The sequence below is a fragment of the Boleophthalmus pectinirostris genome, unplaced genomic scaffold (assembly GCF_026225935.1).
Source record: "Boleophthalmus pectinirostris isolate CB_2022bp ecotype Guang Dong unplaced genomic scaffold, ASM2622593v1 HiC_scaffold_8, whole genome shotgun sequence".
In the NCBI taxonomy this organism is placed as follows: Eukaryota; Metazoa; Chordata; class Actinopteri; order Gobiiformes; family Gobiidae; genus Boleophthalmus; species Boleophthalmus pectinirostris.
In genome coordinates this window covers 32,871,116-32,898,971 of record NW_026571515.1, presented here as the reverse complement: position 1 = coordinate 32,898,971, position 27,856 = coordinate 32,871,116, and the positions used below count along the sequence as shown (strand labels likewise).

At 39.7% G+C, this 27,856-nt stretch overlaps 1 protein-coding gene across 1 annotated transcript; it reads left to right on the top strand.

Annotated features, from left to right (window-relative positions):
* Nucleotides 1–80: 80 nt before the first annotated feature.
* On the top strand, nt 81–27,592 carry col2a1a (collagen, type II, alpha 1a). Its single transcript, XM_055166012.1, has 57 exons — nt 81–215; nt 1,984–2,047; nt 5,230–5,405; nt 6,851–7,367; nt 9,468–9,674; nt 10,388–10,398; nt 10,479–10,511; nt 11,046–11,087; nt 11,182–11,226; nt 11,349–11,450; nt 12,224–12,301; nt 12,677–12,721; nt 12,804–12,857; nt 12,943–12,996; nt 13,738–13,791; nt 13,909–13,962; nt 14,044–14,097; nt 14,193–14,237; nt 14,704–14,757; nt 14,842–14,886; nt 14,984–15,037; nt 15,533–15,631; nt 16,211–16,255; nt 16,337–16,435; nt 16,849–16,902; nt 16,985–17,092; nt 17,187–17,240; nt 17,709–17,807; nt 17,897–17,950; nt 18,352–18,450; nt 18,668–18,721; nt 18,824–18,877; nt 18,986–19,039; nt 19,137–19,190; nt 19,275–19,319; nt 19,440–19,538; nt 19,641–19,748; nt 19,888–19,941; nt 20,029–20,082; nt 20,167–20,220; nt 20,323–20,376; nt 20,465–20,572; nt 21,029–21,082; nt 21,634–21,687; nt 22,234–22,395; nt 23,195–23,302; nt 23,614–23,721; nt 23,845–23,898; nt 24,005–24,112; nt 24,316–24,369; nt 24,454–24,561; nt 24,651–24,704; nt 25,008–25,115; nt 25,199–25,487; nt 25,643–25,827; nt 25,912–26,145; nt 26,228–27,592. Exons 4-57 carry the CDS (start codon nt 7,277–7,279, stop codon nt 26,372–26,374), a joined length of 4,452 nt encoding a protein of 1,483 aa, XP_055021987.1. The 5' UTR covers nt 81–215; nt 1,984–2,047; nt 5,230–5,405; nt 6,851–7,276; the 3' UTR covers nt 26,375–27,592.
* Nucleotides 27,593–27,856: the final 264 nt, after the last annotated feature.

The window sequence follows — 27,856 nt, the reverse complement described above, 5'->3', positions numbered from 1 at the left end:
TGTGGGTGGCGCAGTGGCTCCAGGACCCCGCCGCTCGGGTCAGTGCATCAGTGCGTGTGTCTGGCACTTGTTGTGTCGGAGGACATCTCACAGTCATGTGTCTGAGACTTCGCCTCTCTTCTAGACTTTTGGCAGCATTCCTGAATCAGAAGTACACCCTCAAAGATATCCCGTTGTGTTTCTGAAGTAGCCTACGGTGCTTCCTGTCTTTGAAGGTAGCTCATGTTAGCCCCAGTTCCGTTTTGAATTTGATTAAACTTTATTTGTGTTTTATTTGGGAGACAAATGGGATTGAAGGGGATTTTTTAAACCTCACCATTCTTCTATGAAAAATGGAGCAATCACTGTCTGACCACATTTCTAGATCAATGTAATGAGCTTCAAACGTGGTTCAAAGTTTGGGGTGGTCATAAAAACGACAACACAGTGAATTAATTCAGTGAGGAAAGTGATCAATATGATCAGGGTTTGCTCAAAACTTGAATAAAGACCTATTATTACTATTTAGAGCAATGGTTTTAGGACCCTATGCAAAAGGATTTCAGGGGGGAGGGGGAAAATTGAAAATGCCCATGCAAGAGTCCTAAAATAGCCTAGTAAATGTGGATTCCTGCCTACAGTAGTCTTTAATGTAAGTTTACGTCCTGATAAGACCACACATTAGACTCAAGGCTACTTTATTACTGCTTTGAGTTTGGCAGTTTGGAATGCCAATCTTTGTTATTTTAGGAGTTTGACACTGGCCTAGAGATGTTTGTTGGGACTGGAGACAAGCCTCCCTCGGTCCCAAATAGTTTCATGTAGTCAGTATAGTCCTGAATGAGGATGCACGTTTTTCACAGTAACATTTCTGATACAAACATGACTTTGTTGGTGTTCTATTATGAAAAAATCGAATCTCAATCACATGTTTTGATTCATAGTTCAGATTACATACATTACTTTGATTCATTGCACAGCCCTAGCAGGACCTAAGCCAGCGGTGGTCCCCACTGTATTTCTAAGGGACTCCTCTAAATGGGTGCTGCTGATCAGTGCTCACCCATGGCCTTCTTGTGCTACCTCTGCCGGTTGTAGCTTCTCTGTTTTCAGGAGAAAATGTTTTCCATTCCTGGGCCAATGAATGCCACCTTTGTCCCTTCATCCTCCGTCTTGTGTGAGAAAGCCCCCCTCACCACACTCGCTGGGCCTGCACAAACTTAACCTCTTCCCCTTAGCTAGCACAGGAAAAGAAGCATACCCAGACGGGGCTTTGATTCAGCCCCACTAATCTGGAGGTGTGGGGAGAGGCCCGGGTCTTCAGCACAAGCAGCTTAAAAGTGTGTTACAGAGAATGATGCTAACTCATTACACTCAGGTCGAAACTTGTACCTGGATTTTAATGATAGTATTGCAAAAGGAGGTATATTTGACCTGTTGTTGCAGTAGTCAAGCACCCACTTAGATGAGTTAATTAGCACATTTCTAATCTGTTATTGCCTAGCTGCTCTCTCAATGCTTTTTATGTCATTTTTCGATTAATAAAATAGAATTGAATATGCCTGCACTGCCACCATGTAAGAAAGATATATATTTTCTAAAATGTACTTTTATGTGAAAAACTAGTAACTTTTTCACTTGAATTCTTGGTTTGAAATCCTATGTTAAGTATCGTCTCGTGAATCGAAGGGTGTGTTAATCCTGCTGGTCTGGTCCTGGTTTTTGATCTAGACTTGGTTTGGTTTGGTCCTGGTTTTGCTTCAGTTCCGACCTAGTCCATGTTTAGTCCCAGTCTTGAAGTGGTGTTTGTGCAAGTGTGAATAGACTATAAATGTCTCAAAGCTGAAGAACACCAAAAAGAGAGGCTAGGTGCTGATTGAGTGGCAGTTGATGTAATTATATCATGAACAACTATAAACTTACTAAAATTAGATGGGCTCATGTCAACAACAAAGTTACCTTTAGCATAATAAGCTAAATATGTGAATGATTTTGTGGTTTCAGGTATGGAAGGAAGATCCCTGTCCAAGCGAGTGTAGGGAGGACATGTAATTGGGTCATGCTAAAGGTAAGTCAGAGCATGTCCTTATGGAGTACATTCAAACATGCTCTCACATAATGCAAGCTCTTGTGCAACGTTTTCACCCTTTTCATTTTTTGTACTTGAGAGGATCAGTGTGAGCTGTTTCACTGCATCCCTCCTGTTTGTCAGACTTAAGTCTCATTTTGTTTTCTCAGTACATAACTATTGTGTTTATTTAAATGGTCTAATTTTTATATAGTGCTTTTCCACCTTCAAGGTACTCAAAGCACTTTACATCAAGGAACCACTCACCAATTCACACACACGTTCGCACACCGGTGTACACAGACACTGGGGGCAAGGTGAGCTAAGTGTCTTGCCCAAGGACACAACAGCAGTATTCATCTGTGGGATTTGGAACCAAACTGGGGGTCAGTGGATGAGATATAAAGGTAAAATAAGTATACTACACTGCTCAAACCAACAAGTTGTAGACCACCTATAACCATGACTTAACATTTAGTTCTGAATGACGTCATGGCTGCTTGATTCAACCCTTTTTAGAAACCAGATACAAAGGAATCCAAAGGTATATTCTAATGATATTAAAGGAGAACTGTTTGTACTGTAAAGTCGCATGTAACTTTTCTGGTGGAGGGTCAGCCACTTGCCTTCCTCTATAGAAGGAACGTTGCCTGGAATGTTCAGATTAAATGTATGTATTTTCATGGAGACAACACTTGATGGCACCAGGCCAAGTTACAGGCCAGGTCCAGATCTGTGGAGAGGTCACTCCTTTCACAGTAAGAAAGCTGTACAGTAAAAGCTATATTGAGCAACATTCCAGACAATAAAAATCACCATGGAGACAATAGGTTGCATAGTGAACCTTTAATCAGTTCTTCCGTTATGCAGATGCAGATATCAGCTGATCAGTCGTAGCATCTGTACAGTACTATACTGCGGTGCCTATTCACTGCTCTCTCTTAGGGTGTGTTCACACTTGCACACAAACCACATCCAAACTTGTGCTAAACTGGGACTAAATTCCGAACTTGACAAGACCAGGACAGGACCAGGACTAGACCAGGATCAACCCAAGTCTACACCTGGACTAAACTCAGCTCAAACCAGGACCAGGACAAGTGTGAACACACCATTAGACTTGTCTCTCCTCACTGGACCAGACTGGAAGCAGCCCTCACCTGGGTCGGTGTACCTATCCACCCTGTAGACCCCTGGAGCCTGGCCTGATCCCGTCACTACCCTCTCATCCCCTCTCCACCTCCTCTCTCCTTCGACCCCCTCCGCTGCACCGGCTATCCCACTGCCCTGCCATCTCACAGCATTCCGCGGCCGCACACACAGAGCCCTATTGTGTGAGGCAGGAGACGCTAGCAGCAGGTAATATACAGTCAGAGGGCCCGAGAAAGAGGACATGTACCAAATGAACACTGGATTCTTAGTGCAAAATGAGGCCATGCAAACTATATATAAAGTTGTTGGTTATATTGAGATAGGCAGAAGGTTATTAAAGTCAACAGAGAAATGTTAAATGATAATAACATTAATTAGTAGAACAGAAGCACTATGTATTACTTTTATATAGAACTATGCTTCAAAATATTAACTATGCATATTTGTTGGTCTTATTTTAATAGTATTTGTAGCTTATAAGGTAATTAAAAAGAGAAATCAAAGTCAATTTAAAGTTGAGATTATTGTCAGAGAGTAATTTTATGAATGAAAATGGCTAAGAGGCACTTCATTTTTCTAACATGAATTCATTTTGACCCATTTCCGAGCTTGTGAATATATTTAAAGCCTCACTCTGCAACTTTTCTGGTAGAAAGTCTCCATAAAGATAATATTACTTTGTCTGGGAGGTTCCACAGTCTGGCATTATACTTATCTAGTTCAAGTTACAGGTCAGATCTGAGGAGAGGTGAACCCAGTCACAGTAAGAGTTTTACAATGTATCTTGTTGAATGAATTACAGATAACTGAATAAATACAGGGAGATAAGTATAATGCTATATAGTGTGGAACATTCCAAGCAATTATGGGGCACCCTCCACCAGAAACGTTGCATGCTTGATAAACTTGAGTAAAGTCAGTCATTGCATCGTTAACAGCTAAGTGTTTTGTTCTAATGCAATGTTGTAAGAGATGCACATACATATATATTTTTTAAACACTGAATACAGTCAAGTCAAGTCAAGTTTTGATTTCAGAACCACTGAGGAGATATTTTGACAGGGATGAGGAATTACTGGTAGCTCTGGGGAGGATTTAATTTATTTACACACCATAACACTGTATCTCTAGGTTAGTATTGTTCTAAAACTTGACAAGTTACAGTGACTTGGCCTGACTCAGCAAACTGCACCAGTGTCTACAGCTCTATTGTCCAAGTGGTGCACACAAACATTATTGATTCAGCTGGCTGTTTAAATTCCTCAAATGTTTTACTTAGTAGCGTCTAAACACCAGTGTTTGTTGAGTTGAGCTAAATCCTAATGATATTGCTAACTTCACAGCAGCTCTTAACTACGTGGTGAACAATAGGGCTAAAATTAGAGCTATTCACCTGTAAAAAGTGAAAATCATATCTCGTGGACTTGACTTGGACTGGACTTGTACAGATTTTTAGATCATTTTTTAAAATTCCTGCAGCTCGTACTTGGATGGGAGTAGTCAGTTGGCAGTGGTCTATAGTGCTTACTGTTGTTGTGTCCGTAGGCAAGACACTTATGAATCTGGTGATTGTGATTGATGGTTGTTGGAGGTGGCCAGTGGCGCAGATAGGCAGAATTGCGTCCATCAGTCTAGATCAGGGCAGTTGTGGCTACAGTAGCATACCACCACCAAGTATTGAGTGACTGAAAAAAAAACATATATATCGCTTTGAGTGTTTAATGAATCAAGTGTATTATTATTATTATTATTATTACAGCTACTACTACTACTAGTACTACTGCTGCTGCTGCTGTTGCTGCTGCTACTGCTGCTACTACTAGTACTACTACAGGCAATTTCTTTACCCCACTGGCATACATTTTTACTTGACATAAGAAACCAGTCAGAACTTCCTTGAAAGTTAGCAAATGTAAACAAACCCTGTCAAAACTGAATTTTAGATTATGTCAATTCCAATACATATATTACACTTTCAAGGATAAAGATAAGAGATCACATGTCTTACTTACTAATTTCTGTTTTGATAGGTTAATGAACTCTGCCAAAAGGGACAGAAGTTAAGATGGTGTCTGGAATGGTTGAGTTCTGTATGTGGAATGAGGGGGGCTCGGGAAAAGGTCGTGACCCTAGAATTACTGTGCCTCTGCGGATGACAAAGACCCCCATTCAGCCACAGTCACCTGGGCCTAGATCTGCGAAAGAGGTACGAGAGACATCACATATTTAATTATACTTCAACCCGGATTCAGTGAAGAGCTGAGATCAATGCATGCCATGACAATAGATGGGTAGCAAAGAAATATTAATATAATGTCATGTAAATAATAAAACAAAATATTACCAATATTCTTACATTTTATAGGTTACAGAATTTGTCTATAAGTGGTAAAGTTTATAAGGCAAAAAACATGTTAACCTGGAAAGCTAATACCGATACTCAATATTTGTCCTACTGTTGAGGTCAGTAACCGATATTTGCTGATATTAATATTTAAATATCCATTACAAAGCGCACAAATTGATGTTAAAAAGTGACACTTTTTTTTAATCAATACTAAAATTTCGATAAGGACGCTTTTACTTGCACTAATAAACAAACAAACAAACAACAAACTAGGACTAAACCAGGACTAAACTGGTACTATACCAGGACTACACCAGGACTAGAGGAAGACTAACGTCACTAAACTGGGTCCAAACCATAAAAATACCCTCACGTCAAAATATTTGCTATAGTATTCAACCACATATTTTTTCATTTTTGAGTATATACTAGTTTTCTACTTTTTACCTCAATTTAACTACTTTTATTTTGAAATAATGGCGCAACCTGCCCTAAGTTAATCATATCAAACAACTGACCGTATTCTACTAGTAAAATCCACTTTCTGCTTCATTAGCTCTACCAGTTCTTTGGTTTAAGTGGTTTTCTCAAGTATGTGTCAGTTGCTTTTGTTCAAACATTGTGTTAACTTAAGAGCTACTAAACTGAATAACTTACTGACCCTTAAAAGTTCAACTAATTATAATTACTCAAGTATATGGTCCAATAAACTCTGAAGAACACTAAAAAAACCAATTGCTTTATAGTTAAATCCTTTACATATTAGTGTTTAATCTCTTTGTACTCGAGTGTGGGCTATTCAGAGTCAGCTAAAAACTTAATGCCATTCTGAAAACCTTGCCAAGAATGTGATAGGTCAGTACAAAGCAGTTTTAGCAAAAGAAAGGTTTTTGTGATATCTGGAAATAGCATAAATTCTTTCACATTAAGCAGCTCACACTATTGTTAACACAATTAAACAGAAAATACTTCTCCTGCTTTATGTTGATTAGGAATAATTCTTAATACAAATCAATTCATGGGTTTCAGCTTCCTGAATATCTATGAGTTTCAGTATGATGAATTTATTATCAATTTCAAACAAACACACCAAAATGCAACAATTTGGGAACTTTTTACCGTTCAAGTGATAAAATATTATATTTTGAATTGTTAACTGCTACAGCAACATTTTTAATTACATATCATTCTGAAACCCATGAATAGGCCACATGGTTGAGGTAGAAGTGTTAGTCTTTTTGCACTGACTTTGTAATGTATGATTGCCATTAATTTCTATTTGCTTATAACTACATTACTGTCAGGCCCTTGAGGTAGTGGTCCTTTAAAGTAAAAGTGAAGGTGCATCCAATGGGCAGCCCAGGCCACGCAGGTCAGAGGAGGAACTTAAAAAAGTCCCTGGGAGAGTGATGCTGCTGCCGGATGAAGGGGAGGGGAGGGCATCAGGTTTCAGCTTCACAGGGGGTCAGGGGGAAGGACTGGCATCTCTGAATATACCAAGATCCATAGAAGGCACAGTGGACATAAAACCGCGGTGCTTGCCCTGACGCGGTGGGTGCAGAGTGCCAGCCGGGGCCCCTTTTCTTTTTGGATTTCTCTTAGGTTTGGGAGATCGGTCCATGGTCCCTTAAGTCTCTGGATCCCCCACCACACTCCACTGACTGACCATCGCCTGGGCTCAGCTCCCCTCAACTTCTTACCCTGAGCTATTGCATGTCTAATATTTAGACATGTTTGGCTTTGTGGATTCACGGACTCTCCTGCTACTTGTAGCATCCCAAGTCGTTTTACTATCTGTGGTGAGATGTCAAGGGATTGACCGTAAGTTTGATTTTATTCTTGATTTAAAATTTTTTGGACTGTTTTTCATTGTCATATGTGTTGCATTTTTGTGTGTTGCTTTCTCCGTCCTTATTGTGATGGTTAAGTCGAAGTGTGCATTTTAACTTGCAAAATTAAACTGGGACCAAAATTAGACAAGATAAGTACTAAACCAAGACTAGAACAGGACCAAACCAAGTCTACATCAGGACCAAACTGAGCTCAAATCATGAAAACACAGTCTAGTCGAACAGCCACCTGTTGTGGCAGGTTGACAGCTGTAATAGGACTTTTCCAGCCATTTTAAGCTATTGGCATTACAAAATCAGTTTGTCTCCCAGTCTGTGTAGCCTTATTACATATATGCCCAAATGTATCTTATGTGCATTCTGTGGTAGTTTTAAATGGTCACATAGCAGTAGAAAAATATGAAAGATAAATAAGGACTTAGACAAATAAGAACAAGGGCAGTGAGCTAAGTAGAGTATTATATTATAATTCTGATTAGGAGAGAATGCCAGAGCACATAAAACAGACAAGGTGAACAACAGTCTATATTTACCTACTTAACTTTAATTTACTGCAGGCTTTATTAATTTATAAGTCATTGGTAATCTTTTGGCAAATATTTAAAGCACAGATTGTAGGAAATGATCTTAGACATGAACAGTGAGTTTATTGTTACAATTTAGAGCAGTGAAATTGGCCCACTTTGGGTGTGACTGCTGCTGATGTGAAGTGATGAGGTCAGACCAGGCTTGACCCCAGTCCTACAGGCTCACAGGGAGCAGAGACACAAGACTCACTCAGCAGGGGGTCAACAGATGAAGGCCTTAATATAGCGACACAGACAATAATACCTGCCTTAAATTTGCTCCAGGATCACAGCACCTGCCTAGGGGTCATAAATGTACTTACACCTGTATACTGGGACAATTGGTTTAAGAGGGAGATAACATAGTAGTTTCATTAAAAGTATCTTAACAGCAATAAGCAATCAAAAAAGACAGCCTTTATTTGGACTGTGCAAAAACAGTGAAGAAGGGAATCAAAAATATGCAAGATAAAAAGGACGATTAAGCAAAATGTTTAAATCTACTTTGAATGAAATGAAGATACTGAATGGTGTAAAATAGTCACAGTGAAATCAAGTCAAATCTGTATTTCAGAATGATGATGAAAAGTTAGGACTGTTGCCATAGCGATTTAACACAAAAGAAAATGCTATATTTTTTGCATGGGAAAAAGTCCTCAAAATGGTGCATTTGACAGGTTGGAACCCATATATTACATTATAACAAAATTATTATAATATTTTAACAAGTAGTACTCAGTTAGGATAGTAATTGAAATAAAAATATGAGTAAAAAATGCATATTGCAGAGGAAGGCATTAGTTGCAATCCATACATTAACAAATCAGGCAGTTTTTTTAATTCCCTGGCGTGTTTGAACTGGCACTTGACACCAGCTTGAGTTCCAGATGGAGAATTTTCGAAGGACCCCATGTTTACTTAAGGCAGCAGCTTGTCAATTGGGCACAGTATCTGGATGAGAGGGCTTCATTCATACTCAGCACAGGGTAACATTTACTCAGGCAAGACGTGGAATAACTGCAGACAGCTTTAGAAACACACCCTAACTGTTCTTAACCTACATTTTATATCAAATTTAGTATTTTATTTAGTAATGGAATTTGTACATATATATGTATATGTATATATATATTTTAAAGCTATGAATGGACAATTTGAAAGTGCATTTGGCTTGCTTTGCTTTGAGTGTCTAATGCATCTTGCTTCATATTTTGTTTACATTAACTTGCTGTTTAATGCTGCTTTCTTCATATGTCCATTTAAAACAGGATATAACCTCAACCTAAATTCTTCCATTCCTTGACCACCTTCTTCGTAGCTCCTCCCCTTTTGCTTTGACCCCTCCCACTTGCCCCTTGACCCCATTTTATGCCTCTCTCATCTCCTCTTCATAATTGCCCCTAAATACCCCAACATTACCCCACCCTTTGCACATATTTTAACATGCTTTGCTATTATTCTGCCTCCCTCTCCTGCTTTCTTGCCCCCTCTGCTGGTCGGTGCAGAGATAACAGGCGGCTGCAGTCAGGACGGACAGCAGTACAATGATAAAGATGTGTGGAAGCCAGAGCCGTGTCGTATTTGTGTGTGCGACAGCGGAGCGGTGCTTTGCGATGAGATTATCTGTGAAGACATCAAAGAGTGCGCCAATCCTATCATCCCATCTGGAGAGTGCTGCCCCATCTGCCCCGCTGATGAAACTGCACCTATTGGTTGTAATTTATTTATTCACAAACCTATAAATAAATTACTGTTGCTTTAAACTCAAAAGAAAGCATCCACTGGTATAAAATGTGCAGAGTGACTATTTAACTTTTCTCAGTTATGTTATGTTATGTATGTCAAATTTTTACATAGCACTCTGCATGTTTGTCAACTTGAGATGCTTTCTATTTGAGTGTGTGGTTTGGATGGCTACCAGAGCACCATCAGTGGAAGTGCATTTCATTACAATGGAAATAGCCCGTGTAATGTGTTCACTGGTCCCCATTCAAACTAATACAAAAGCTTTTACTCAATTTAATAAGCCGCTATCCACACAATGTTTGCACTGATGCGTTTTGTTATATTTCTGAATGAATGAATTTGAATGAGACAGGTCTGAAACTATACAAGAATATTTATTTAGTATTCTATTTAAGCTTGGTGCACTGCAGGGATGGGAGATACATAGGGAGATCCAGAATATATATACAAAAATACATACAGTTTTCTGTTTTATTTACTAAAATGCATTCCTGGGTTGCTTTGGCATAAACAATTTCAATTACATGTCACCATTTTATGTTGGTTCTTTTGGACTTGGTGAATGGTTTTATAATCATTGTCTAATTGCCACTAATATCAAATACATGTTTACATTTGACCACTTTTAATGTTATTTTTTCTCTTTTTTTTGTCATCTACCTGGCAACAACAATGACAGTTGGTGCTAAGGTAGGTTGGTCCCATTGTGCATAACTATTAAATGCATTGTAATTGAATATAATACCAAATCATGTGTGGTATTTTTGTAGGGCCAAAAGGGTGAACCAGGAGACATTGCAGATGTAAGTATTTGTTAATGATAAGTTCACAAATAATTCTCACAATAATAAGAGAAGAAAAATTAAAACAATAATATAAAAATATTGAATTTTGAATATTGAATTTCTTTCAATACTATGTCTACACAGCTCCTTGATAAAACATTCAATTCCCAACTCTATGTCCTGGTGCAATGGGGTGACCCTTGTCTTGTATTGGAAAGTTAATTAATAATGATAGCCTTTAATTTGATAACTCATTAGGGGAAAGTTCTACATTCCTTCGACATAATGAAGCAGGTCCAGTCCTCTTAGATCTGCTCAGCACCTGTCTCGTAAAAGCACATCAAAAGAACAATGTCCGCCAAAGCAGAGATTAAGATGGGGGGATGTTTTTAGCCAAGCCAGCCCTGTCAATTCACATTCATATTACACAGTGTGGTAGCTTATAGCCACTGTTTAACCAAGAAAGTATTCAGTTTATAAGGTTTTAGTTCTGAATCTGTATTACTTTTAAACAAGCAACAGCCTGCCTAATTTTGCGTTTTTGTTTTATAGATTATAGGACCAAGAGGACCACCAGGACCACAAGGCCCTATTGTAAGAAGATATAATACTGATTAGTATTTGCTTAATGAAATTAGCTATACTTTTTTTACTTAAAGTGATGATGTTAATATTATCTAACTTTTAGGGCGACCAAGGACCACGAGGCGAACCTGGACCAAAAGGTGATATGGTAAGAAATGAAAACATGAGCTCAAAAACATACAATTAATTTCACTTTTTCAGGTGAATCAATAATAGGTCCGGCTATATTAATGATCCTAACACAGTCTTGCTCTTCCTCTTTGTTCTCAGGGACTTCCCGGACCCCGAGGAAGAGATGGAGAGCCTGGCATACCCGGAAACCCTGGACCACGCGGACCACCCGGACCACCCGGACCACAAGGACTTGGAGGGGTGAGTCTGAGCATGCGGGAAAATGAGATCAGGAACCTTTGTAGCGTTTATTTTATAGTCTTTAAAAACAGTGTGTGGTTGTAAGGGTTGTCAAAAGTATGATACCCAGATACTAAAACTAGTACTGAAACTAGATACTAATTTTGAGCAAGTATGGATATTGGGTTTTGTGTTGAAATTTACATCAATATCAATAGTATGGAGTATCAACCCTTCCTCAGGATTGAGATTTTAGTAGTGTGACATATTTAGTGACAATACTCTTGAGTGCCACTGCATTATCAGGTATACTATAGTCATTTGCACTTAGCTGTAATGTTTCACACTGTAACTATATTAGTACTTAGCCTTTAGCCAAAATGTGAACCAGATCAATTGGTTATAAATAGAAACCAACACAACTACCACTGTCAATGAATGCTTCAAATACAGAATCACAGATGCATGTATTGTTGTAGTGAGTGGCACTGAGTAACCCTCTCAGTGGATGTTGTGTTGCTACTGTTTAAAAGAGGAAACGTGCCACAACGCAAAATAGATGGAAAAACATTGTGCAAAAATAAATTTGTATGTGATATTTTAGCAGATAATCCATTTATACAGTATATCCATCTCTCACATTTCCAGGTTTACAGCTATCAATACATTCCAATAAGACACCTAAAATTACACACCACTTGCTAGTCTTTTAAGTCTTGTGTGTTTTAATCTATCACAACATTGCCTCCATAACTCCCATGATGCCACAATCTCATCTGAGTTTTTCTTTACAGGCCTTTGCTGCTCAGATGGCTGGAGGATTTGATGAGAAGGCTGGAGGTGCTCAGATGGGCGTGATGCAAGGACCAATGGTAAGAACAGTGTGGCCTTCTCGATTCTGTCTGAACACTTTATAAATATATACACTTTGATTGACAAAATATAGTATTCCTTCTTGCTCTAAAAGGCATCTCAGTGCTGCCCTCTTGTGGTTATGTGTTACCTCACCTCAAAGGTGGTTGAACAGAGTAAATACATAATTTACAAAAGTCATGAATTGTGTGGCTTCAGAAAAGAAATGCATTACTTTAAACCATGTATTTTAATAGTTACCTGTATAAATATGTTAACTTCTAAGTGAGCTAAAAATGCATGTTTTCAAATAATAAAAGTATTAATAACAATCAATGAACCTATGAATATGATAAACATACATGTAAATACTTCAATTGTTTTGTTTTCTACAGGGACCTATGGGACCACGTGGACCCCCTGGACCTACTGGAGCTCCTGTAAGACAATAAATTGTCAAACATAAAATAATAATTTATTGTTACATTTACTGAATATTTTTTGTTTTGTTCTTCTCTACAGGGACCTCAGGGTTTCCAAGGTGCCCCTGGTGAAACTGGAGAGCCCGGACCTGCTGTAAGTCCCAGTACATCTCTCTGAATGTTCATGGTTTGTATTAATTATAATAATTCACTCATTGCTCTTTTAAATCTAATCATAGGGACCAATGGGACCCCGTGGACCACCTGGACCATCTGGAAAACCAGGAAGTGATGTAAGTGTTTTCTCTGTCAACCTCAGCATAAGCAACTCTCCTGCTTTAAAGGGAGGGTATGTACTAGTAGAATTTGTAGTTCATAAACATTCTCTATCTGTGATATAAGGTTAACATGTTCAAATCAAATATTGTTTTTACCAATAGCAATTTGTAATGCTGATCTATTCTTAAATACAAACACATTGCATATGATGGCAAATCTGCTGAAGTGGTCGTTTAGTATTTGGTTCTCTGGATGATTATCCAATCTGAAAGCAGAATGAGCCTCACACGTCTCTCATTTGGGTTGCCAGTTTCAACAGTGAAATCCAACTGGTTAAAACCTAAAAGAATCTGATCTCTGATCTGAGTGGCACCTGCAGCCAATCATGAATCAGTGCTAGTGCAGCCTCTGCAGCTCAGTGAGGGAATTCTGGAGGTTCTGAATTTTCCCATGAGACATGGTCTGTCCATATACTGAGAATGAGACAAACTTGTATGTGTGTTAAGAGACTGGTAACCCAGGTTCAGTTTTGTGATTGTAATTCCTTTTTTAATCCAGTTAGAGCACAGGCTACATGGCCAACCTTTAATTTCAGTGAATCTATTGTTTTATTGTCTATGTGTATATGTCTATGCAGTTTTTTTGTTTGGTTTTTTTTTTTATCACAGAACAAAACAAATATCTTGTTGATGTGAATGCTCTAGTGGCTACACAGAGATATTTACAGATACCAATATTGACTTGATTGCTTTCAGGGTGAGGCTGGAAAACCTGGCAAAGCTGGTGAGCGTGGACCTGCAGGACCACAGGTAAGGACCGGAATGTTAAAATATCATAATGTTAAATTGAAGGACTCAAATGTTCAATACCATTATGCTAAATTCAGAAATTGAACTGAAACACTGATTTAAACATTAACTTCTCAGGGAGCTCGTGGATTCCCTGGAACTCCTGGACTTCCTGGAATCAAAGGACACAGAGTAAACGGCCTAACCCTTTTTATATTTATTATAGTTAAATGTAATTAATGATGAGTCTTACCATTGTGATTTGGTGTGTAGGGTCACCCCGGTTTGGACGGCGCAAAGGGAGAAGATGGTGCTGCTGGAGCCAAGGTACAAAACAGTTCCATTTAAACCAACATAATTTTGTTTTTAGTATTAAATTGTATTGTACTGTATCTCATTTACCATTGTTCCTTCCATTTTAGGGAGAGACTGGTGCTGCTGGAGAGAATGGAGCCCCTGGCCCAATGGTAAGTGAATTAAATAAAACAGATGCTTTTCCAGGGGAAAAATAATAACACTTGCACACAGACCACATTAAAACTAAGTCTACACCAGGAGAACAAAACTTGTCTAAAACCAGGGGAACACATTCATAAGGATATAAAAGGACAAGGTGATATTAATCTTTCAGTTCCTTCAGTCACTAACTGTAATAGCCCCACCTACTTGTGTGACAAGAATGAAAAAAACTTTCTGATTTGAAAATAGATTTACATACATTATATATTATATTATAAGCTGGTCTGATTATAATGACATGTGTACTGCAGCTGATTTTCCTAGTGGTTAAATGTGACCACTAAAGCCCAGAGCAACTTAAAGCTTGACTGTGGCAGAACTTATAGCTATAACTTAAGTAGCCCAAAACAAATTTTTAAAGCAAACTTAGGGATATCATCTATTATATTGTTTATGTTTATGTCTTGTGTTTAGGGCCCTCGTGGTCTGCCTGGTGAGAGGGGACGTCCTGGAGCCGCTGGAGCTGCTGTGAGTGAAACTATTTTAAACTTTTGATTTAATATTAAACTTTTTCAGACAAATTCAAAACTTCCTTCTTTTTCTCATTTTTAGGGTGCCCGTGGAAATGATGGCCTGCCTGGTCCTGCTGGTCCACCTGTAAGTGCCTAAATTCAACAATATATGTTATTTTTGATGGAAACAAATAAAAGCTAATACAATATTTTTGAATCTAACTGATGACTCTTGTGTTCAGGGGCCTGTTGGTCCTGCTGGAGCACCCGGTTTCCCAGGATCCCCAGGAGCTAAGGTTTGAGATTTTAAAGATCACTCATATCACTCAAAACAAATTTGTAAAGGTTAGACTTATGTCAGTGTCCAATTTGACACTATATTTACCCAATCAGCAACGGAATTAGCATACTCTACCATAGAGCACAATAACAAAAGCCCCCTCCATCATCTTAAATAAACTGAACATTTAGAGATATGATGGTCTAATGGTCAGAGATTTTAGCCAAATTAGCTCAAGGTAAATTGCTCTTGACTCTAGCAAATAAGAGCCAGACCAGAAAACATGAATTGTCTTTTATACCTTGAGCTCTTCAGTACCTCTATTCTCAGATTGTTGCTCATCTTGCTTCTGATGTTGTGATTGGCACATATCAGGATTAGCATGTAATGTTGTCTCCTGTTATTTCAGTCTTCAGTAAATCTAAATATAATTGATGCCTTTTATATTTAGCCTTACACTCTACTGAATAATAACAAAAATGTATAATTTATAAACTTGTGTTTTTTTTAGGGAGAAGCTGGCCCTACTGGTGCCCGTGGAGCTGAGGGAGCACAGGGACCCAGAGGAGAGGCTGGTACCCCCGGATCTCCTGGACCTGCTGGAGCATCTGTAAGTCTCTGCTGTCTCTTATATTTGAATCTAGGTAGAAATAGTTGTTGTCTACTGTCTATTGCCACTGAAAGTGACCAAGAACTATCCTCAACCAAAGTACAACTCACCACCCCAACCAAATAAAGCCTCTAGAAATGATTAGTGATAATACATAAGTTTGGGATTGAAATCATTCTTGTAAACATTTTAATAATGAGTTTATTTAATCATTATGTCTGGTCAATAGATTAAGTGCCAGTTGTGAACCAGGCCAGTATTGGTGGTTTTCAGATTCTATAGTGTTATAATGTTAGTCTCTGAATGGAAGATGAGAGCTAGTTTATAGTATTGACTACATTTGTATAAATACCCAAAAGGCAAATTCACAAATATTGAATCTGATCATTTATGTTAGTGAAGTCTGGGCCCTAGAACTTACTATATTACAACAAAAAATGCATTTTAACAATATAAATGTTAGCAGCGCCCCATCTGCATTAAATATTATTGGCCTATAGAATGTTGTGATCTCAGACCCAGCACTATGATCTGTCTCAGTCTGAATTTCATTGCATGTCCTCTGTTCTTGTGTCATAGGGAAACCCTGGTACTGATGGTATTCCTGGAGCTAAAGGGTCTGCTGTAAGTTCATGTCTCCTCTTTTTGTCCTGTGATGTTTCATTTTGTTTTAAACTTTGCCTGATGTTTGATCTTGTGTTTTAGGGTGCCCCTGGTATTGCTGGAGCCCCCGGTTTCCCTGGTCCTCGTGGCCCACCTGGACCTCAGGGAGCCACTGGACCTCTGGGACCAAAGGGACAGTCTGTAAGTCTTCATATACAACATTTCACTCCAAGAACTGTCTCAGAAAATATTTTTCAGTACCTACATTAAATGAACCCAGTCATAACTGGTCTAGGACTGAACCAAGGTGAAACAGGAAGTCACACAGAATCAAACCAGGACTAAACAAAGTCTAGAACAGGTCTAATTCAGGACTCAGTCACTTCTAAACTAACCTAAAGTTTCAGTAATGCCCTTAGAAGCAGCTATTTGTGATATTTTGAGGACGCTGGCCAATTAAGGAAAATATAATATTTTGTATTTATATTGTTAATTGCTCTGGAATGGTGCTAGATTTGTTTCAGAAAAGTTTTAGAACCACTGTATCGGATAATTATTTGGTATTTTAAGTTTCTTGTATGGTTTTAAACTGATCGTGCTCCTTCTCTTTCTAGGGAGAGCCTGGTCTTGCTGGATTGAAAGGTGAAGCTGGTCCCAAAGGAGAGCTTGTAAGTTCCTCTTTTTGAGATTTTAGATTTTATTGTTCCTATTTTATTATAATTGTTTGCTTTGAATCTTGTTCTTTTCCAGGGTCCTGCTGGTCCTCAAGGTCCCCCTGGTCCTGCTGGAGAAGAGGGAAAGAGAGGAGCCAGAGGAGAGCCTGGAGCAGCCGGTCCCCTCGGACCTCCTGGAGAGAGAGTAAGCTATTAGCATTACACTGGATTTTACATTTTTATGTCTTTATTTGATAATACACTGACAACATGTTGATCATTTCTGTGTTATGTTCTAGGGAGCTCCTGGTAACCGTGGTTTCCCAGGTCAGGATGGTCTTGCTGGTGCTAAGGTGGGTCTTACATTTCATATATACAAATTATCACTCTAGACCGTCTTCAACATTTCAAAACATGAAAGCACAGGTCAATGACATTTGCCAAAAAATATATATAAACACCATGGATGAACCTGATAAACTGCTGGGTCACTACTACGTTTATCATATACAGATATACCTTTGAATGTTCGCTAAATATAGTTTTTAACATCTCTGCTGGTTTAACATTAGGCTAACTAAAATATCTATGAGGTGTGATGACATAACCTCAAGATCTATACAATACATTAGGATCTACCATACAATTCTGTTCTGTACTCTAGCTCAGTTATAACTTTAAAACTTTAATTAACTTAGAAACAAGTAAGTGACAACATCACATGAACACAAATCATACTTTCCATTATTTATCTCTTAGTTATATTGAGAACATAAGTCCCTGTGTCATGGTTGATAACTTATCTTGTCTCTCTGGATTAGGGTGCCCCTGGTGACCGTGGTGTTGCTGGAGCTGCTGGACCCAAGGGTGCTACTGGAGACCCCGGCCGCACAGGAGAGCCTGGCCTCCCCGGAGCAAGAGTGAGTAGAGGATTCAGGCATCTCTGCTGTGCTCATTTTAAGTTATAATGAAAATAGACTTAACACTGTGTCTGGTATTGTCTTTTTAGGGTCTCACTGGACGTCCTGGAGATGCTGGTCCTCAGGGCAAAGTTGGACCTGCTGTAAGTTCACTTCCTGAATTTGGAAATTAATGGGACAATGCATTTGATATCCATTATAAGCTATTAGCAGGTGTAAGGTAAGATAGTCATATATCAAATACAGGGTGCAACATGCAGCATCAGAGCCACATTTTAATCTTTTTTTTTTTTATATAAGTGTAGGCCTCTTGATCTCTTGTATCATTTTCAAGACGGACCTATGACAATTACCAAAAGTAAAGAACAAATGCACAACAATAGAATAGAATATTCTACGTAAAATATACAAACATTAGACAAACATTAGGTTTTATACAAGTAATGATATGGTAAATAATATGCAGATGCAGAGCAATAGTCAATTCTAACGCAGACAGTACCTTATTTTTAAGTGATTATTTGACAGTGTTGTTTTCCTTTAGGGAGCTCCTGGTGAAGATGGCCGCCCCGGTCCTCCTGGTCCTCTGGGAGCTCGTGGACAGCCCGGAGTTATGGGATTCCCTGGACCCAAAGGAGCCAATGTAAGAGTCAGGAGGAATATGGGGTTAAAACTGTAACTCTTTCTGGCAGAAGAGAAGATATGTTAGTTATGGTTCATCTGTCATCATCTAGTTATTTCTTAGACATCTATAATCTATTGTGTAGTAGTTACATCATTCATCATTATGTCTATTTTCGACAGGTATAATGTGACAATACTTCATACATTTTGTAATTATTGTACATTTTCTTTTCAAGGGTGAACCTGGAAAACCTGGTGAGAAGGGTCTTGTGGGTCGCCCTGGTCTGAGAGTGAGTACAACTATAACTATACTTTAACTATACATAATATTACATGTATTATAGAAATCATGAAGACATTCATTTTGTAACTGGAGGAAATCTGTCTAACAGGGTCTGGCTGGAAAAGATGGAGAGACTGGCCCCACTGGACCTCCCGGCCCTGCTGTGAGTATTATATGTTGCTTTTTGGAAAATTACATCAAGCTTTTTTATTTATATATTGCCAATTGGAAATCAAACAATTGCCATTAACTGATGATATGATTATTACAGGGACCTGCTGGAGAGAGAGGAGAGCAAGGACAACCTGGACCCCCTGGTTTCCAGGTACATGTCTGACCTGGGTCTAGTCTAGACTACAGAAATATTATGATATGTAAGTGATATTTGTGATAGTAGCAGTACTCACTGTGTTTGTGTGCAGGGTCTGCCTGGTCCTACTGGAGCTCCTGGAGAGAGTGGAAAACCTGGAGACCAGGTACGTTTATAAGAAGTTTTCTCAAAATCTTCACCATTCATATAGGTGCACTGAACACGTCTAAATTCCAAATGGTGTTTTTAGGGTCTTCCTGGAGAGGGCGGTGCTCCTGGTGCTGTTGGAGCTAGAGTGAGTAAACACATTATCATGAACCATATCCAGTCCTATTTTTTATTATATCCAAACAGTTAACAGACACACTTACATGACTGCACCTGTCCCTGACACCATGATGTCTCTGTTGAACAGGGTGAGCGTGGTTTCCCTGGTGAGAGGGGTGGAGCTGGACCTCAGGGTCTGCAGGGACCTCGTGGACTTCCTGGAACTCCTGGAACTGATGGACCCAAGGTCAGAGGGTTATTTTTTTACAATCTTTTTTTATTTTGTGAATACTGCTTTAATGAGAAGTTTCTAGGAAGTCAACTATAACTGCTGCTTTGTGTTCCTCAGGGAGCTATTGGACCGGCTGGTGCTCAAGGCGCTCAGGGCCCTCCTGGTCTGCAGGGCATGCCCGGAGAGAGAGGAGCTGGTGGCATCCCAGGACCCAAAGGAGACAGAGTGAGTGCCACTGTTACTGTGTATGCCACTGGAAAGCACAGATGTGTCGAATGGAGCAGAGTTAAAGACCTGTATTTGTAGTCTAAACTGTATGTGAGCTGGTGCATGCTCTCAAACCTGCCCTCTTCTCTTTGATCAGGGAGACAATGGTGCAAAGGGACCTGAGGGAGCTCCTGGAAAGGATGGTGCTAGAGTAAGTGTCCATTTGTTTGGCCATTTTCACAGTGTTGTCTCTATCTTGAATCATCCACCATAACATCTTAATCTGTGATGTCTCCAGGGTTTGACTGGACCTATTGGTCCTCCTGGTCCATCTGGTCCTAATGGCGCTAAGGTAAGATTCTGCTGGTTTGTTGAGACTGTATATATCATTTAAAGTTTTATCACCTGTTTTCTTAACCCTTTCTCCTGTCAACAGGGTGAGACTGGACCTAGTGGCCCGAATGGTGCTCCCGGAGCTCGTGGTGCCCCTGTAAGTACTTCCTCATTACAGTGAAGCAAAATCCCTCAAATCATAATCTTAACCTGAAGTATACAGTGAATTGAAAACTCCAACTGTGCTGATGTCCTTTAGGGTGACCGTGGTGAGGTTGGTCCTCCTGGCCCTGCTGGCTTTGCTGGACCTCCTGTAAGTAAAATTACCTCAATTTGTATCATCAGCCTTACTGTATTATTGTTTTCATGTATTAAACCATATTGTGCTTTGTGCCTCAAAGGGTGCAGATGGTCAGCCTGGAGCCAAAGGAGAAGTGGGAGAGGCTGGACAGAAGGGAGAGGCTGGTGCCCCTGGACCTCAGGGACCCTCTGGAGCTCCTGGACCTGTTGTAAGTAGTGAACAGAAGTTTGAATATTTTTATTTGTTTGTGGCAGTGCACAGAAACATTGAACTTTTAGAAGTACAATTGGCAAGTTAGAAGTGTAATAAATAGGCCTGTCCTAGGCCTGCCCACATGAAACAAGACCTACACAAAGTCTAATGCTGGCCAGAATGAGCAAAATTTAAAATAATAATGATCTATAGCCAATCAAATATCAATAACAATTACTGGCATCAGATGCAGTGATATTATTCAGTAACACCATATTGTATAGACATGAACTGCTAACTGTTACCAACATATTATTGGGTTAAAAATGTTCTGTTAAAATATTACTATTAATGACACCCATAATAACAGTTTTAGACTCTTGTCTTCTATAAATTATAGCCCCTGTGCAGCCAGCATGCAGCAGATAGGAAATCCTAAATGTTAATCTGATTTTTGCTGTCACTTTTCTAGGGACCCACTGGTGTATCTGGACCTAAAGGAGCTCGTGGTGCTCAGGGCGCTCCTGTAAGTATAATTTTATTTATTAAATCACACCTTTTTGTTTTTGTTGCTCTAATGTGTAGGATTATGACACAAAAACCTCATAATTCACATAGTAATTGATAGACTAAAACGTCAGCAACTGAGAGATTTCTGAATTGTTCAAATTATATAATACAAAACTATATCTTTTGAGAAGGAGAGTCCTAAACAGATCCATACAAATGAGTGGGGTGATATAAATAGTTTACAAAATAGATTAGAATTAGAATTAGAATTAGAAACACAAAAACACATGAAAAGTGTAGAGGCACGTTGTGGAGGCTGGTGGTTTTACTGCTGTGGTGGAGATGCTGTGGAGGAGGGTTGTAGCTAAAAAAATAAGAAAGGAGTGAATTGAGAGGGCTTTTAAATCAACTTGAAAGATGACTGGCCGAAATACAAAGATAGCAACAGGTGACAGGAGATGTATGCTGAGAAATAAGTCATCCTGGTTTCATTGAAACATATGGTTTATTATAAAGTAGCTTTGTTAATACTGTGATTTATAATGTTTTTGTTTTTTTTTCTGACAGGGTGCTACTGGTTTCCCTGGTGCTGCTGGAAGAGTTGGAGCTCCTGGACCTAATGTAAGTATATACTGACTGTAGAGAGTATAATGTATAGAGTGCTAAAGAGTAAAAGCAATCAATTAGCTACCAACAAGCTAACAAGTACAAACATGAAATGCCAAATTAAAATCAAAAACAGGTCGGTGGATTTCACATTGCAGATTTGACCTGGTTTATGGTTAATTACTATACTGTACTGTAATTACAGGTCCTATCCACATGAAACAAAAAACACTGACTCACTGGCTGTGCGCAGAAATGAACCAAAGTGAAAAGACATTTTCACTATAGCTTCAGAAAGTGGTGCCATTATTCAACCCATAAACGAGGTGTCAGTTGAAAAGACTTAAAGCCAATTGAGCCAATCTCAAACAAATAATAATGATAAGTTCAACATTTGTGCATTGTAAATGTCTTTCCTACAAAAACTCAGAATTTCCCTTAGTTACATTGACCCCTGCCCTCCATCTGAAATTGTAGAATGTATTCCCAACCTATTAAAGCTTGTCTTTAATGCTCAGTTGTACCAAAGTGGTGTTTCTAAATTCAACTTCTCCATGTCAGGGCAACCCAGGACCTGTTGGGCCTCCTGGTCCCGGTGGTAAAGACGGACCTAAAGGCGCTCGTGGTGATGCCGGACCCCCAGGACGACAGGGAGATGCTGGTCTGCGCGGCCCACCCGGAGCTCAGGGAGAGAAGGGAGAGGCAGGAGAGGATGGACCCCCTGTAAGTGCAAAACAAGCAAATCTTATTTAGATTAGTCGGACATAAACTACAGTACTTTGTTTCAGCAGTCTCCTCTAGCACTCAGCAGCAGCTTCATTACTGCATGAGGATATGTAGTGGGTATGGAAATAATAATGGTAATATGATAGATAGACCTTAATGGTGTCTTAAATAATAGCAATAGTATCACAATAGGCCATTATTATCCTCTAATGGGGTGTGCAAAAATATCAAAATATTGATATATCGTATCATTTAATGTGATGATACAGTATCAATATCGGGGACTCCTGTATCGATATATCAAGTAAGAGTATTTTTTGGTATATTTTCCTAAGTTATTTTGTTACAGAACTACAATTTTGTTGTTTGTTCAGTGGAAGGAAACTCGTTTATGAGACACATTTGACATATTCACAGTTTTCATGATTAAAATGTTTGTGTTTCATATGAACATTGCACAGGATGTGGTTTGACAAAGACTTTTAGAATCACCGCCATGATTTAGCCATTATTTAGCCATTATTTAGCCATTATTTTTTATTGAATCCTATCGAAATGATTTGAAATATATGATATCAAATTGAAAGTGCACTGTATCGAGCTATGTATCGCATCAGCAACTTCTTAATGATACACAGCCCTATCCTCTAAGCACAGAATTTACTAGATATTATAGAGAGGCTCTGATTGATTCTGTTACATACATAAAAGTAAAAAGTGTTGATCAGTGTTTGTGAAATTATGCTTTAGATAATTTGTAAAATGATAAGATGCTGATTCTTTGACCTGTGTGTAGGGCGCTGATGGACCTGCAGGACCTCAGGGTTTGGCTGGATCTCGTGGTATTGTGGGTTTGCCTGGACAGCGTGGAGAGAGAGGCTTCCCTGGTCTGCCTGGACCTTCTGTAAGTGTCTCAATCACCACATGCTAGAGTTAGCTTTAGTTTTAAGTCAGTCATTTTGAAATATGACTGTGTGACTATGAACGATTATATATGAAGGTGGTAATGTAAAAAGTGAGTGACTAATTTGAAACACAGCTCATCTATAATTTAATTGAAAGAAAGCTTCATCTTCCTATACCAACTATATTTGTCATAACCACACATTTTATACCTGCAACAATAACAATTCCATGTAGTGAACACATTAATTGCACTTTTGTACCTTTGTGATACTTTGCTTATGTATTACTAATATCTGCTGTTGTATTCAGGGTGAGCCTGGGAAACAGGGAGCCCCAGGAGGTGCTGGAGACCGTGGACCCCCTGGACCTGTTGGACCCCCTGGACTCACCGGACCTGCTGGAGAGCCTGGCAGAGAGGTCAGAACAGGAGCATCGTCGCATTATTCTAATATAAACTATATCCCCCGAAAACAGAAAAATAAGCCCCAAACTCTAGTATTGTGATAGATGAGTACTTCATTGTTGGTTTTTAACTCTTAGGGAAATCCTGGATCAGATGGACCCCCTGGCAGAGATGGAGCTACAGGAGTCAAGGTGGGTGACACTGTTATTTTTTCTCAAGCACTATTGTTCCATTATTAGAATTATTGTATTATTGATGAGTGTCTATATTGCTGACACTGACTTTGTTGTTCTTCAGGGAGAGCGCGGTAACACTGGACCTGCTGGAGCTCCTGGTGCCCCTGGAGCCCCCGGCGCCCCAGGACCTGTAGGACCTTTGGGAAAACAGGGAGACAGAGGAGAGGCTGTAAGTGTCACACCAAAAGTCTATAGATAAAGATAAATAACTGTAAAAGGGGACATAATTTGCTAAATTAACTTCCCATTTCTTTTACTAAGCTGTTTTAGATAGATGTTGTCGTTTATTATGAACCCACTATAAATATTGTTATAGTTTATTACTAAGTACTAGACAAAAAGCCTAATATGTCTTCTTTAATGCTCATACAGGGAGCTCAAGGACCTGCTGGACCCCCTGGACCTGCTGGAGCTAGAGGCATGGCTGTAAGTATCATGTATTTACCAACATTATAATGATTTATTTAAATGTTACAAATGGCTCTTTAACGATTGCTGTTCACTCTGCAGGGACCCCAAGGACCCCGTGGAGACAAGGGTGAGGCTGGAGAGGCTGGAGAGAGAGGACAGAAGGGTCACCGTGGGTTCACCGGTCTACAGGGTCTGCCTGGACCTCCTGTACGTGATTTAGGCCTTATACTTACATTCAGTCTGCTGTCTGTATTCTGTATGCATCAGACAGTATTAATGTTATATGCTTAATACAGGGCCCCGCTGGAGATGCTGGAGCTGCTGGACCTGCCGGACCAAGTGGAGCTAAGGTGAGACAAGGAAACAACAGATAATGTGACTAAAATCAAATTAAAATCAAAACAGTCAAATCACTTTAACACCACCTGAACACTTTAGTTTTTACTTTAGTTATTATTAGTAGCTCACACAATTTACAATTCAATATTTAATATAATATATAATAAAAAAATGGGAATAATGAATTCTAAATAAGTAGCAAAAAGGTAGCAAGAGACAGGTGTCAAATAAGATATAATTATATAAATGTGTATGTGTACAATTCAAAATAAAATAGAAAAATAATGTGATAAATCTATCCCCTTGGTGCTCAGGGCCCTGCCGGACCTGCTGGACCTGCTGGTAAAGATGGAACTAACGGACAGCCTGGCCCCATCGGACCCCCTGGACCCCGCGGTCGCTCTGGAGAGTCTGGTCCTGCTGTAAGTAACACCCATTTTTGCTGCATTTTTAAAGAGCATTTGGCCCACACCTGTTCTGTGCTAATCTGCCCCTCTGCTCTTAGGGTCCTCCTGGTAACCCTGGACCCCCTGGACCTCCCGGACCTCCTGGCCCTGGCATTGACATGTCTGCTTTCGCTGGTCTGGGTCAGACTGAGAAGTCTCCTGATCCTCTGAGGTACATGAGGGCTGATGAGGCTTCCACCTCCCTCCGGCAGCACGATGTTGAGGTGGACTCCACTCTCAAATCCCTCAACAACCAGATCGAAAACCTGCGCAGCCCCGATGGCACCCAGAAGAACCCATCCCGCTCCTGCAGAGATCTGAAGCTGTGCCACCCCGAGTGGAAGAGCGGTGAGTCCTGGAGACACTAGTGCTGCTTAGGCCAGGGAGTGTTATCTATTAACTTTATGGCTATGTTCGATACAAAATGTCATCTAAAATATCATGATATATAAAGGTTTAAATCCATTGTACAGAATGACAGACTCACTGTACAATGTCCTCAGGTGAATACTGGATTGATCCTAACCTGGGCAGCACAGCTGATGCCATCAAAGCCTTCTGCAACATGGAGACTGGAGAGACCTGTGTCTACCCGACTATTGCCAGTCTACCAAAGAAGAACTGGTGGACTGCCAAGAGCAAGGAACACAAGCACATCTGGTTTGGAGATATGAATGGAGGATTCCAGGTACATATACGTATACAATATGATTCATGTAATAGTCTATCATTATTGTGCACAGAGCTTACTAATATGACCATGCTCTTACAGTTCAGCTACGCTCAGAACAGCCCCTTCGCCACCGTGCAGCTCAACTTCTTGAGGCTGTTGTCGACTGAAGCATCTCAGAACGTCACGTACCACTGCAAGAACAGCATCGCCTACATGGACCAGGCCTCAGGAAACCTGAAGAAGGCTCTGTTGCTCGGAGGCTCCAACGAGGTGGAGATCCGCGCAGAGGGCAACAGCCGCTTCACCTACAGCGTGCTGGAGGACGGCTGCAAGGTATGTTACAGTAACCAATACTGCAGTATTTCACTTATGATTGTAACCTGGTTTTAACCTATGTTTTTGTGTCTACCTATAGAGACACACAGGCCGGTGGGGCAAGACTGTCTTTGAGTACAAAACAACAAAGACCTCTCGTCTGCCAATTCTGGACATTGCTCCTCGAGACATCGGAGGAGCCGATCAGGAGTTTGGTGTGGATCTAGGTGCAGTCTGCTTCTTGTAAAGTGAAAGATCACAAGCCCCTCCCCAGACAAAAATACAGGAAAAAGATAAGCTCCACCATGAACTATTAAACTACATTTCGACAATAAAGGAGACTGGAAACTCTAAAGAAAATTGATACTTTTTCTGTCAAAACGAAGTGCTCTCCAAGTTGTACTCCCTGGATGTTAGCACTGAAGGGCACCGGCAATATCTGTACATTAAACACCATTCTCTGTCGACCTACTTCCTGAGATCCAGTCATGTTTCCCATGGCAACTGTTGACGGGAATGAGCCAGAGGAAGAAGAGGGACCAGGAGGAGTCACTGATTGGAGAAACATGACTTGATGTCACTTATTTATTGTCTAACATGAACAGGCAGAGTTGAGGTAGGACTGGACAGGTACATTTTGTAAGTAAGCCACGCCCCTTTTCCACTACAAGACCACAGCACCGCCTCTGGACCTGTCCTACCCCAGCTCCCTCCCTCCCTGTGTTACTCCTCACATAAAAATGGCAGAAATCCAAAAGAAGGCCTTAAATGTGTATGATAAACCCTGTTCTGTTGTTGTAAAGGTGCGTGTTTATAAGCAGCCAGATTGTTATTTGTGTCTATATGCACACCAACACTTTTTTATGAAAGTGAGGTCTCATTGGGATGTATGTTTCAACTGCTTAGAATAAGACATTGTTACCCAGTTCCCAAGCAAATTTAGATTGTAAAATAATTAGAGACATTTTGCTGTTTTAAACCTTTATCCTTTTAAATGCTACCTCACGCTTAAAATCAAAGTGAATTTCATCCAAAAAATTTGCCTTAAAGTGAATTCGGCGGCTGCTATGCCAGCTTTGCTTTGGGTTGCTCACTTTCGCATTTCTAAAGGTGCTATGAATTCATTTTCCCTCCTTAACCCTTCTCTCCTGTGTCCCACTAGCCTCACATCTTACACGGACACTCCACTCTGGACCAGAAGGGGGCGCACTTTGCTAACTAAGAGGGAGGGGTATGTTAAATTGCATTACTTTTGCTGTCCAAAACTGGTTATGGGAATTGGAGCAAACTAGGGTGGGGTGTCTGTGTTTGTGTGAGGGCGTGTACATTTTTTAATTAATTTTATTATGGTATTTTTGTTTTTATTTTGTTACACTTCTATTTGATGTAAATTGGAAATAAAAGGAAAACACAACTTAGCAGGATGTTGATTTTTTGAATAAAACAGATTTGGCGTGGGGACATAGTGCTTTTGTCTATAGATTTATTCATGTTGTCATAGCTGTGACTGGGTGAGTGAATGCGTGTGTGTGTGTTAACATAAGTTTGGTGTAAGTGACCTCTCCTCTCAACAATTATCCAAGTACTGTATTTCCAAAGATGAATGGAAACAAAATTCTATAACAATTTTGTAGTTTGATGCAACATTTGCAACAGAGAACTCGTGCATCACTACTTTTCTGTCCTGAGCAATAAAGGTCTGACTAAAGCCTCAAAGAAGCATACTTTT

Bases quoted from the DNA above. Each gene is read 5' to 3' on its own strand.
- col2a1a (XM_055166012.1), top strand. From the start codon at position 7,277: ATGTTTGGCTTTGTGGATTCACGGACTCTCCTGCTACTTGTAGCATCC. The intron at 17,241-17,708 runs GTGGGTCTTACA...TCTCTGGATTAG, and splicing joins ATGGTCTTGCTGGTGCTAAG to GGTGCCCCTGGTGACCGTGG. The intron at 21,083-21,633 runs GTAAGTATAATT...TTTTTCTGACAG, and splicing joins GTGGTGCTCAGGGCGCTCCT to GGTGCTACTGGTTTCCCTGG.